The sequence below is a fragment of the Ornithorhynchus anatinus genome, chromosome 4 (genome assembly GCF_004115215.2).
Source record: "Ornithorhynchus anatinus isolate Pmale09 chromosome 4, mOrnAna1.pri.v4, whole genome shotgun sequence".
Classification (NCBI taxonomy): domain Eukaryota; kingdom Metazoa; phylum Chordata; class Mammalia; order Monotremata; family Ornithorhynchidae; genus Ornithorhynchus; species Ornithorhynchus anatinus.
In genome coordinates this window covers 81,943,387-81,956,570 of record NC_041731.1, presented here as the reverse complement: position 1 = coordinate 81,956,570, position 13,184 = coordinate 81,943,387, and the positions used below count along the sequence as shown (strand labels likewise).

Below are 13,184 nucleotides of genomic sequence, written 5' to 3'. Positions count from 1 at the left end.
CATGGGGCTCGAAGTTATAATCCCCATTCACAGATGTGGTAACTGAGGCACAGAGAAGTTAAATGACTTGTCCAAGGCCATGCAGCAGACAGGTGTCCTTCTGAACCCTAGTAATAATAACAATAATAATGTTGGTATTTGTTAAGCACTTACTATGTGCACAGCACTGTTCTAAGCGCTGGGGTAGATACAGGGTAATCAGATTGCTCCACGTGAGGCTCACAGTCTTAATCTCCATTTTACAGATGAGGGAACTAAGGCACAGAGAAGTTAAGTGACTTGCCCACAGTCACACAGCTGACAAGTGGCAGAGCCGGGATTCGATCCCATGACCTGACTCCCAAGCCCATGCTCTTTCCACCAAGCCACGCTGCTTCCAAGAGAGTCTCTGAGTCTTTTAACACTCAGATAATTACGGCTTGCAAGGGATGTCTAGGAATCTAGAAAGCTGGGTCTAGAACCCAAAGCAGGCAGGTCGTGAATTGGCTATAGTTTCAGCACTGTGACGAGTATCTCAGGAACGTACTTAATTGACCATAACCTCAACAATTCTCTTATTTTATTTCCTCCAGCTCTGTTCTTCTGGAGAGATCTACCAAGAAATGGTATTTATTTAATGCTTAGAGTATGCAGAGCACGGGGCAAAGAATTTGGGAGAGTACAATGCAACAGAGTTGGCAGACACGTTCCCTGCCCACGGGGAACTTGGAGGGGATGTGGAAATCTAGAAGACAACTTCCAGCGCAGAAACCGCAGAGTCTATACAGTTGCAGGCACGTAATCAGGTCTGTTATCACTCACCTTCATTCACAGCTGATAATGATAATAACATTGATAACAGTGATGATAATAATAAAGGCATTCGTTAAGCAGTTCAATAAGCACTGGGGTAAATACTGGGGCAGACAGAAGATAATCAGGTCGGACACAGTCCCTGTCCCATGTGGGGCTCACAAGCACTTCAATAATAATGTTGGTATTTGTTAAGCACCTACTATGTGCCGAGCACTGCTCTAAGCGCTGGGGTAGACACAGGGGAATCAGGTTGTCCCACGTGGGGCTCACAGTCTTAATCCTCATTTTTCAGATGAGGTAACTGAGGCACCGAGAAGTGAAGTGACTTGCCCACAGTCACAGAGCTGACAAATCGCAAAGCCAGAATTCAAACCCATGACCTCTGACTCCCCAGCCCGGGCTCTTTCCAGTAAGCCATGCTGATAGATCAGGTCCCATATAAGGCTTACATTTTAAGTAGGAGGGAGCACAGGTATTGAATCCCCATTTTACAGATGAGGGAACTGAGGCCCAGATAAGTTAAGTGACCCGTCCAAGGTCACACGCGGCAGACAGCTGGTGGAGCCGGGATTAGAACCCAGGTTTACTGACTCCCAGACCTGTGGTCTTTCCACTAGGCCCCGCTGCTTGGGAACATCAAGAACTTTGGGAATAGTTTGTCATGGTGGACCCTTCTCAGTGGAGGTCAAAGAACAGTCCAGTCCAATTGCCCCCAACCCTCTAAATGCCCAGAGCTCTACAAATGTTCTTTCTTTTGCTGCCTATTTTTCATATGCACAAGCAGCGCACAGAGGTGAAGAGGGAGTGGTGATAAGCATTGGGAGAAGTGCTATTCAGGTACCTGCACTGTCTCCCTCCTCTTGAGGAAAAGAGATTCTGCCCCATTTGCCAATGCATTAAATGGCTATGAGAGGAAATGATCTCCTCTAGTTTGAAATTCACAATTCTACCTTGAAAACAGACAATAACCATCACAGCAATGCGTACTCTATTGAGTGGACAGAGCACGGGCCCAGGAGGCAGAAGGATCTGGGTTCTAATACCAACTCTGCCACTTCGCAGCTGTGTGACCTTGGGCAAGTCGCTTCACCTCTCTGGGCCTCAGTTAGCTCATCTGTAAAATAGGGATTAAGAATGTGAGCCCCAAGTGGGATAGGGACTGTGTCCGCCCTTGTATCTACCTCAGTGCTTAAAACAGTGTCTCCCACATAGGAAGTGTTTAACAAGTACCACAATAAGAATTAATTTTTAATCTAATCACTGCTATTCTAAAAGACAGGGAGTGTGTCCAATCTGTTGATTTTCTATCTATCCTAAGTGCTTGGCAGAGAGTAAGCACTTAATAAATACTCTTGTTAGAGTCACGTGCCAAAGGACCCTTGCTTTAATAATAATAATAATAATAACAAAGTGGAAGTTGTTAAGCACTTGCTATGAGCCAGACACTTTACAAAGCGCTGAGGTGGATACAAGCAAATCAGGTTGGACCCAGTCCCTGTCTCGCACGGGGCTCACAGTCTCAATTCCCATTTTATAGTTGAGGTCACTGAGGCCCAGAGAAGTGAAGTGATTTGCCTGGGGCCACAGAGCAGACAAGTGGAGGAACCAGGACTAGAACCCATGACCTTCTGACTCCCAGGCCCATGCTCTATGCACTACGCCGTGCTTCTTCCCTACATGTGAGGGTGAGCGGAGCAGAGAGGAGTCCATGAGAGGAAAAAGGAGATGGAGGCAAGCTCGCTCAGGCCCCACGCAGCTGTCACGGACTGCCAGAGACAGAGCGTCTGGGTGGGGTGGAACTGCAGCAAGAGGGAAATGATCCTACATCAGGGTGGAGCCCTCACCGGAGTGGGATCCGGACTCCTGGCCCAAAGCCCATCCCTGGTGGTGAGAAATCCAGACTGCCAGGGGAATGCCGGGGAGTTCAGCACAGAGAAACGGCAGAGGAGGACAGCCAGACTCTTACCCTGTGTTTTAACGTTTTGTTATCTCTGTACTTACGCTATTTTTTTTTATCTCTTTATGGCTGCTGTTTTCCCCTTTCAGCTACAGGCTTCTTGAGCGTTGGGAGTTCAACGCATGTTTCCAAGTGCACGGCACAGTTCTCGGGAACCGTACTCACCATCTTCAGCAGCATCATCTATTGAATGCTCACTATGTGCAGAGCACAGTACTAAGTGCTTGGGAGAGTTCATTCAACCATATTTATTCACTGAACGCTTACTGTGTGCAAAGCACTGTACGAAGTGTTTGGGAGAGTAAGATATAACAATAAACAACTTTTGTATATTAACCTCTGAGCTCGTTGAGGGCAGGGAACGTATCTGTCTGTCTGTTGTATTCTACCAGGTGCTTAATACAGTGCTTGCTTCATTCATTCATTCATTCATTCATTCATTCATTCATTCAATCGTATTTATTGAGAGCTTACTGTGTGCAGAGCACTGTACTAAGCGCTTGGAAAGTACAATTCGGCAACAGATAGAGACAATCCCTGCCCAACAACCGGCTCACAGTCTAAAAGGGGGAGATAGACAACAAAATAAGCAGTCAGGCATCAATACTATCAAGATAAATAGAATCGTAGATATATACATCAATAAAATAGACTAATAAATAATATATACAAATATCCACAAGTGTTGTGGGGAGGGGAAGGGGGTAGAGTAGAGGGAGGGAGGAGGGGGAGTGGGGGCGGAGGAGGGGCAGAGGGAAAGGGAGGGCTCAGTCTGGGAAGGCCTCCTGGAGGAGGTGAGCTCTCAGTAGGCTTTGAAGAGGGGAAGAAAGTTAGTTAGGGTGGAGGTGAGGAGGGAGGGCATTCCAGGACAGTGAGAGGAAATGGGCCACGGGTCGATGGCGGGATAGGTGTGAATGGGGGACCGTGAGGAGGTGAGCGGCAGAGGAGCGGAGTGTGCGCGGTGGGCAGTAGAAGGACAGAAGGGAGGAGAGGTAGGAGGGGGCAAGGTTATGGAGAACTCTGAAGCCCAGAGTGAGTTTTTGTTTCATGCGGAGGTTGATAGGCAACTACTGGAGGATTTTGAGGAGGGGAGTTACATGGCCAGAGCGTTTCCGTAGGAAGATGAGCCGGGCAGCGGAATGAAGAATAGACTGGAGTGGGGAGAGACAAGGAGAAGGGAGATCAGAGAGGAGACTGATGCAATAATCCAGTCGGGATATTATGAGAGCTTGTACCAGCACGGCAGCAGTTTGGATGGAGAGGAACGGTGGATCTTGGTGATATTGAGAAGGTGAGAGTGACAGGTGTTGGTGACGGATTGAATGTGTGGGGTGAATGAGAGAGCAGAGTCAAGGATGACACCAAGATTGCGGGCCTGTGAGACGGACGGGAAGGATGGTCGTGCTGTCCAAGGTGATGGGGAAGTCAGGGAGAGGACAGGGTTTGGAAGGGAAGATAAGGAGCTCAGTCTCGCTTTGCACACAGTAAGTGCTTAATAAACACGACTGAATGAATAGACAGACACATTACTTGCCCCCTTCAAGATTACAGTCTAGAGGGGGCTCACACTTTAAGTACTTCATTATCATCACTGCATTTATTTCATTTCCTTTATTATTATATCTAAATACTCTTATAAATACTATCATTTATTATTATGGTATACGTTATAAGCACTTATTATTTGTCAGGCACGATTCTCAGTGCTGGGGTAGATACGAGTTAATCAGTCGGACACAGTTCCCGTTCCAGAGTGTACGTTGATAAACTCATAGTCTGTTGATCACTACACAATAAGGAAGAGCCACAAGTGCTGAATTTCAAGGATAGATATGTTTTAGTGGAAAATTCCATATGAATAAATGAATGATTCCTTTAAAAAGCACGGTGGCATTGAGATAGATTAAACATGACACTTCAAAATGAATGAAACAATCATCAAAGCTATTACACTAATGACTCAAGGAAGGGAGTTCAAAAAACCTCATCACCCAATAATGCCACAAGGCAAGCTACAATATTCAAGATAATTTTCTTGACCTCCATTTCCCCCCCGTGTAATTATACAGACTCGAGGGCATAAAGTCATATTTTTAAAATTGTAATTTTAAAAGGCCTTTTGATAAAATGATCTGTAATAGAAACTTACTGCACTCTCAGAGAGCTTCACAAAGCGGCATGAAAGGGGCGAAGTGGATTCAAGGGTTGCCGATGGCCCGGTATTATTATTATTATTATTAACAATAATAATAATAATTGCAGTATTTGTTAAGCGCTCACTATGTGCCAAGCAATGTTCTAATGGGGTAGATACAGGGTAATCAGGTTGTCCCACGTGGGACTCACACTTTTAATCCCCATTTTCCAGATGAGGTAACTGAGGCACAGAGAAATTAAGTGACTTGCCCAAGGTCACACAGCAGACAAGTGGCAGAGGCGGGATCAGAACCCACGTCCTTTGACAATCTCTGCATCAGTTACAAATTCATTCATTCATATTTACTAAGCGCCTATTGTTTGCAATGCACTGTACTAAACGCTAGTGAGAGAACAATAAAGCAACAGACATTCCTGCCCACAACGAGCTCACAGTCTAGAGGGGAAGACAGACGTTTAATGATGTGAACATATGAAAAACATTCCAACAGTGGCAAAGAAAGAGAATACACTTAAACCTTTCCTCCTCAATGACAAAAGAAAGGGAACGAGGAAGCAAGTCGTGTAGAATCGAGGGTATTGAGTAAGCACCTCAGGATGGCAAAGAACCAGTCTAAGTACACTTGGGAGTGAGCGACGGTCCTCTGGACTGTAAACTCGTTGTGGGCAGGGAAAACATGTCTATCGACTCCCCCAAGTGCTTAGTACAGTGATCTGCACATGGTAAGTGCTCCATAAATCCCACTGATTAAGGGACTGAAGCAGAGGCAGGGCATGCACTCTATCCTCACGACACTTAAGGTCTACTTAATGGGAAAGGCAAGCTGAAAGTATTTACTGATCATGGGGACAGGAGAAAGAGCAATGACACGCTATTACAAAAATATATCAAGATAAAGCAGCTGAATAAATAACTGAATACACAAAGGTACATATATGCACAAATGCTAAAGACAGGAATAAAATACCTAGTTGTTAAAGGTGGTTGTTGGGTGTTGCTCATCTCTTCCCTTGTTCCCTTCCCCTCCCTTCAGGCTTATATCTCCTCCTGCCTCCAGGACGTCTCCAGCTGGATGTCTGCTCGCCATCTAAAACTTAACATGTCCAAAACTGAGCTCCTCATCTTCCCTCCCAAACCCTGTCCTCTTCCTGACTTCTCCGTCACTGTGGACAGTATGACCATCCTTCCCGTCTCTCAAGCCCGTAACCTCGGTGTCATCCTTGACTCGGCTCTCTCGTTCACCCCACACATCCAATCCATCATCAAGGCCTGCCGGTCTCATCTTTATAATATCACCAAGATCCTCCCTCTCCTCTCCAGCTAAACGGCTATCTTACCGGTACAAGCTCTTATAATATCCCAGATGGATTACTGTATCAGCCTTCTCCCTGATCTCCCTTCCTCCTGTCTCTCCCTGCTCCAGTCTATTCTTCATTCCGCTGCCCGGATCATCTTCCTGAAGAAACGCTCTGGGCCTGTCACTCCCCTCCTCAAAACCCCCCAGTGGTTGCCTATCAACCTCCACACGAAACAAAAACTTCTCACACTGGGCTTCAAGGCTCTCCATCCCCTTGCCCCCTCCTACCTCTCCTCCCTTCTCTCTTTCTACTGGCCACCCCGCACGCTCCGCTCCTCTGCCGCCCACCTCCTCACCATCCCCCGTTCTCGCCTATCCCGGTCGTCGACCCCCAGGCCATGTCCTCCCACGGTCCTGGAATGCCCTCCCTCCTCACCTCCGCCAAACTAATTCTCTTCCCCTTTTCAAAACCCTACTTAAAGCTCACCTCCTCCAAGAGCCCTTCCCAGACTGAGCTTCCCCTTTTCCCTCTGCTCCCTCTCTGCTCCCCCTCCACCCTCTGCTCCCTCTCCCTTCCCCCCTTGACCTCCCCTCAGCTAAGCCCCCTTTCCCTCTGCTCCTCCCCCCACCCTTCTCCTCCCTTCAGCACTGTGCTCATTTGTATATATTATTTATTACCCCATTTATTTTGTTAATGAGGTGTACATCCCCTTGATTCTATTTATCATGATTATGCTGTCTTGTTTTTGTCCGTCTGTCTCCCCGGATTAGACTGTGAGCCCGTCATCGGGCAGAGATTGTCTCTATCTGTGGCCGAACTGTATATTCCAAGCGCTTAGTACAGTGCTCTGCACATAGTAAGCGCTCAATAAATATGCCTGAATGAATGAAACATGGAGGGCTTCCTGGAGGAAGTGGGATATTGGGAGGGGGGTGGCTTTCAGGATGGGGAGAGCAGTGGTTTGGCAGACTGGAGTGGGGACAGGGAACGCCACACACTGATCAAAAGTCTAAATAAAAAGTGCACATCGGACAAATACACTACTGACAGGGGGCACGTGAAGCTGGTTACATCTCCATCTCTTTCAATTTGGGGATGGAAAATTCAGGGCGGTTGGTGCACATCTCGGGGATTTTTGGCTACTGTAGTCAATCGTTAGTCACGTTGCTTAAGCGCTGGCACTGGGCAACGCTAGGCTTTTAAAGGCTGCTTGGCTGGCACCACTGACATCGAGACTATTGTGACAGGGATGCCACGACCCATGACTAACAGTGTAAGTTTTATGAGTCACAACCCCCTGACATAAACATTGCTTTAAAGCTTTCTTGGGTTGTCGAGTCTGTGCAGAAACGTTCCAGTTACTTCATTTGCCAACAAGTGGCAACTTCAGTTTCACCCTGACTTCATATGAGACATTTTTTAAATAGATGTGGTTTTTAGATTAATTTTGGTATTAACATTGATTAGAAGTTTCAGAAATACAGAACTAGGCAAGAAAAGTGAATCACTTCATGGAACTATTCAATAAAAGAATGATTTAAGGGATCTCTTGTGGGGAGTCTGTGTAAAGCTGACGTTATCAGAATTATTCTTCAACTGAATCGGTAAAACATGCTACAAAAAGATAATAATGATATGGACTCTTTAATTCGTTTTTTTAAAGTAAAACTAGACTACAAGCTTGTTGTGGACAGGGAATGAGTTTACTGTTGTGTGGTACTCTGCTAACCCTTAGTAGCAGCGAGAAGCAGCATGCTTCAGTGGAAAGAGCCTGAGTCTGGGAGTCAGAGGTCGTGGGTTCTAATCCCGGCTCCGCCGCCTGTCAGCTGGGTGACTCTGGGAAAGTCACTTCACTTCTCTGTACCTCAGTAACCTCATCTGTAAAATGGGTATTAAGACTGTGAGCCCCACGTGGGACAACCTGATTACCTTGTATCCCACCCACCCCTAGCACTTAGAAAAGTGCTTGGCACACAGTAAGCACTCAATAAATACGACTGAATGAATTAACTTCTTTGCCTCTCAGTTACCTCAACTGTAAAATGGGATTTAAATCCTCCTTTTTCCTACTTTTAGAAAGAGAGCCCCATGTGGTACAGGGATTGTGTCCAACCTGATTCTCTTCTATCTACTCCAGCGCTTAGCAGCTTGCGTGGCACATAGTAAGCACTTATTAAATAGTGAAGCAGCATGGCCTAGTGGAACAAGCACGGGCTTGGGAGTCAGAGGAGCTGAATTCTAATCCCGCTTCTGCCACTTGTCTGCTGTGTGACCTCGGGCAAGTCACTTAACTTCTCTGTGCCTCAGTTACCTCAGTTATTGTGTACCCTATTTGGGACAGTGATTGTGTCCAACCTGATTATCTTATATCTTCCCCAACACTTAGTAAAGAGTCTGACACACAGTAAGCATTTAAATACCATAAAAAAGTACATTTAAAAAAATAAAAAAAACTTTAAACTGCAAATTAATGATCAGATACTAGAGACTTACAACACTAAGACTTTAGAGAGGTAAAAGGAATTGCTTATTCAAAGACATAAACTATTCAGAAGAAACACCTATCTACTCTCGTATTTCAATTTGAGGAAGATGAAATGCATCCACAAACACATTTTTCTCCGATAATGATTATGTTATTTGGTTTTATTATTAATGTCCTTTGTACACACGGATGCTTTTGCCAATAACAATCAACCACATGCAAACGCGATTTAAGAACAAGCAATTTTGTCTACAACAGTTGAATTTTTCTAGTGAAGAATTTTTCAACAGTCTTTTGTTAAATGGTTCCTCTCCCTACATTTTTATACGACAACTGGTTTATCAACAGCATATTGTTTATTGAATTCAAATTTCTGCTATTTCCACATAAAGCAAAAAAATCACAATTTAAACGTTTAATTTTTGTCACCCGAAATCATGAGGTTGGGTGAGTCACTACTAATAATATTGATTATGGAATGTATTAAGTGTTTATTATGTGTCAGGCACTGTATTAAGTGCCAGAGTAGATTCAGTACAATCAGATCAGACGTAGTCCTTGGCCCCACGTGGGGCTCAGAGTCTAAGGGACAGATGCACCAAACATTTAATCCCCATTTTACAGATGAGGAAATAAGCACAGAAGTGAATGACTTGCCGAAGGTCACAGGGTAGGCAAGTGGTATTGCCGGGATAACCCAGGTCTTCTGACTCCCAGACCCTGGTTCTTTCCACTACTCCCCATCTAATCAATCACATTACCCTATCCAATCAATCGTATTACTCTATCCTTCAGCAGCTACTTTAAGATAACGAAGGACTGAAATAATAATTCAAAGTGGGCACATTTCCATTTTTTTTCTGGAAGGTAAATTTTTAGAGCGTAAGACAGGAAGATTGAGGTGATGATGGAAAAATCAGAGTGCGCTTGCAAAATATAACACCCAAAGGGTTGTCGACTGTCCCATATATGAGGGATTATCTCAACTCACTGTCTGATCCTGTTTTTCCAGAAAGGTCTGTTGGGAGAGGACGAACGCTTGCCCTACATTTGACTGACACAAGCTCCACCTCTCCACAGGACAGCAGGTGAAGCTGGCCTGCAGCAGTGTCCCACATTCTCAAAACTGACCTCTGGCAAGCTTAAACCCCAGTCTAGAAGGTGGCAATGGATCTGTATTGTGGTCAGTTTAGCTAAAAAAAAAAAAATAATTTAACTGGGGCGTAGAAAAAAGGTATTTTTGTAAACTGAGTGAAAGATCTCCATTTCAAGCAAAAGATGTCTATATAACCTAGATTAGTCAGTAAGATTGAAAAGCAGTGTGGCCTAGTAGATACAGCATGGGTCTGGAAGTCAGAAGGACCTGAGTTTTAGTCCCAGCTCCACCACTTATCTGCAGGGGGGCCTTGGGCAAGCCACTTAACTTCTCTGTGCTTCACTTACCTCATCTGTAAAATGGGGATTAAGACTGTGAGGCCCATGTTGGACATGGACTGTGTCCAACCAGACTGGCTTGTACCTACCCCAGCAATTAGTCCGGTGCCTGACAGGCATACCTGACAATGCTTAACAAATACCATAAAAAAATTAATTCTCTAAACTGAGTCAACTGATTAAAATTCTGGAATAGTTCCCATTTGGGTGCAGAGTATGCAAAGAATACTTCTACGTAAGAGATGACAGCAAATTTAAGTAATATTTTTCAAGCATTTCTGCTGGTTTTCAAATGACGTTTACGCATGAAGCATTTAATATAATGTTCTGCACACAGCAAGCGCTCAATAAATACAACCGATGTACAAGCTTCGCCTGTGGTTAACAGAAATATAAAATACTCACCATCTGAATGGGTTTCTTGTGCAGATCGCGCTCTGTTACTAATTTCTCCTGGTCAGTGACATAGAGGCCTTTCTGTGCTAAAGCCTGGATCACAGCATCATGTCCCAGAAGAGGTTTTGCGGCCTCACTCTTGAGAATAAGGCTCCCAGCACGACAATAGAGTTCTGCTGAGAGAAGCAAACTGACGACGGGTGGCTTGATGTGTTCCTGGTCATATTGGTCCGTATAAAATGGTTCTTGCAGTTCCTCTGGAACGTTTTCTAAAGAGATCAGAAAATACTTCCCTTAAAACTCTAGGATGAACGAAGCATTCATCAATGATCCACCAGATGTGCAAAACAGCCTAATCTAAGTTATCCTGAAAGGGAGTCCCGCTTTTTTTCTTTCACTCTATAGTTTCCCCATTTTGCCAATGAAGAGGCACTGAGTGGTTAAATATTTGCCCATGGGTCCCACCAACTTGAAAATGAGTTTGACTTACCTGACTAAAGTAAAGGTTGGCTTTAGAGTGCAAAATAGCCTTTCCTTGGCAAGACAAAAACAGACACGTAAAATCCCCTAAATAGATTTTCCAACATTTTAGTGCTTCGACACCTCCCCATTTCCCCCCCACACCCAACCAAACAAAAGAAAAATCCAACTGTTCACCCGCCACTCAGCCTAACAGCAGATCAGAACCCGTTCATCACAGATCGCCGATTTGCTGCTATTACCAGTAAACACCTGTATAAAGCTCTGCCACTCTGGTCTCAGCCACACACCAATCCCCGCCCTGGATCTCAAAGCCCAGTAGCCCGCTATCAAATCAGTGAGTGGGTGTGCACTTACTGCATAGAGAGCACTGTACTGAGCACTCAGCGGGAATTCAAAAGAATTAGTTGACATGATTCCTCCCCTCGAGGAGCACAAAAACCAGAGGGGCAGGCAGACACTAAAATAATAAACAGAGAGGAGAAAGAAAGAAAAAGGCGGATGCACACAAATACTCGCAATCTTCCGCAGAGCTTAAATGCTCAGGTGGCAGCAGAGGAACCTGTGGACTGGAGAGGGAAGGGAAACTGAACAAATGAAGAAGCTGTGATTTATGACAGAGTAATTTTTTATGGCAGGCCAAGTAAATTCCTCAATAGATTAAAATATAAGGATATCTTCAAGTCTACAGAATACATCATTTTTCCATAATTAATGATGGCATTTGTTAAACGCTTACTATGTGCCAAGCACTGTTCTAAGCGCTGGGATAGATGCAAGGTTATCAGGTTGTCCCACTTGGGAATCCCAATCTTGATCCCCATTTAACTGATGAAGTAACTGAGGCCCAGAGAAGGGAAGTAACTGGCCCAAAGTCACCCAGCTGACAAGCGGGGGAGTGAGGATTAGAACCCACAACCTCTGACTCCCCAAGCCCGGGCTCCTTCCACTGAGCCATGCTGCTTCTCTTCCATACACCTTCTACAAGCAGGGGCACCACCATCTTTTTCCTCTTGGATTTGGACTCCTCCCTAAAGACCAATTCCAGGAGAGCAGCAACCGCTTACCAGTGATTACAGCAAATACATCTGAATGAGTACTGCAACATTACAGATCCTACCAGTGTGGTCTAATGGACAGAGCATGACCTGGGTTCTAATCCCAGCTCCGTCACTCATCTGCTGTTGACCCTGGGCAAGTCACTTCACTGTCTGTGCCTCAGTTACCTCATCCGTAAAATGGGGATCTAGAATGTGAGCCCCGTGTGGGACAGGGACTGTGTCCAACCTGATTAACATATCTAATCCAGTGCTTAGAACAGTGCTTGAAACTTACCATAAAAAAAAAAAAGGAAAAAAACCCCGGAACTTCCTGTTCAGCATTCATAATTACCTAAATGTTCTTTCGTGCTTCTAATGAAACTGGAAAGGACTAATGAAAACAAAAATAACTCCAACCCAAAAGGCAACAAAAGAGTATGCCAGTCAATCACTGAATTGCATTTATTGAGCTTTTATGGTACGCGGAGCACCCTTGGGAGAGTACAACTCTGTCCTCTCCTAGTTCTCCTCTTATCTCTCTGGCCGGTCATTCTCGGTCTCCTTCACAGGCTCCTCCTCTCCCTCCTATTCTCTAACTGTTGGAGTTCCTCAGGGGTCAGTTCTTGGCCCTCTTCTGTTTTCCATCCACACTCACTCCCTCGGTGAACTCATCCGCTCTCGCGGCTTCAACTATCATCTCTATGCAGATGACACGCGGATCTACATCTCTGCCCGTCTTCTCCCCTTCCCTCAGGCTCGTATCTCCTCCTGCTTCCAGGACGTCTCTACCTGGATGTCTGCCCGCCACCTAAAACTCAACATGACCAAATCTGAGCTCCTCATCTTCCCTCCCAAGCCCGGTCCTCTCCCTGATTTCCCTATCACCGTGGACGGTACGACCATCCTTCCCATCTCTCAGGCTCGCAACCTCGGTGTCATCTTTGACTCGTCTCTCTCGTTCACCCCACACATCCGATCCGTTACCAAAACCTGCCGGTATCACCTTTGTAATATTGCCAAGATCCGCCCTTTCCTCTCCACCCAAACGGCTACCTTACTGCTACGGGCTCTCGTTATATCCCGGCTAGACTACTGTGTCAGCCTTCTCTCTGATCTCCCTTCCTCCTGTCTCTCTCCGCTC

The 13,184-nt window shown here is 45.4% G+C and overlaps 1 protein-coding gene across 4 annotated transcripts in view; it reads right to left on the bottom strand.

The window, feature by feature from the left end:
* Positions 1-13,184, bottom strand: part of CAMSAP2 (calmodulin regulated spectrin associated protein family member 2) — a 140,445-nt gene that overhangs the window by 103,235 nt on the left and 24,026 nt on the right. For all 4 annotated transcript variants that reach the window (XM_029062208.2, XM_029062211.1, XM_029062209.1 and 1 more), the window contains exon 2: positions 10,533-10,792. In XM_029062208.2, the coding sequence (XP_028918041.1) occupies positions 10,533-10,792 (260 nt within the window). The remainder of the gene's footprint in view (positions 1-10,532; positions 10,793-13,184) is intronic.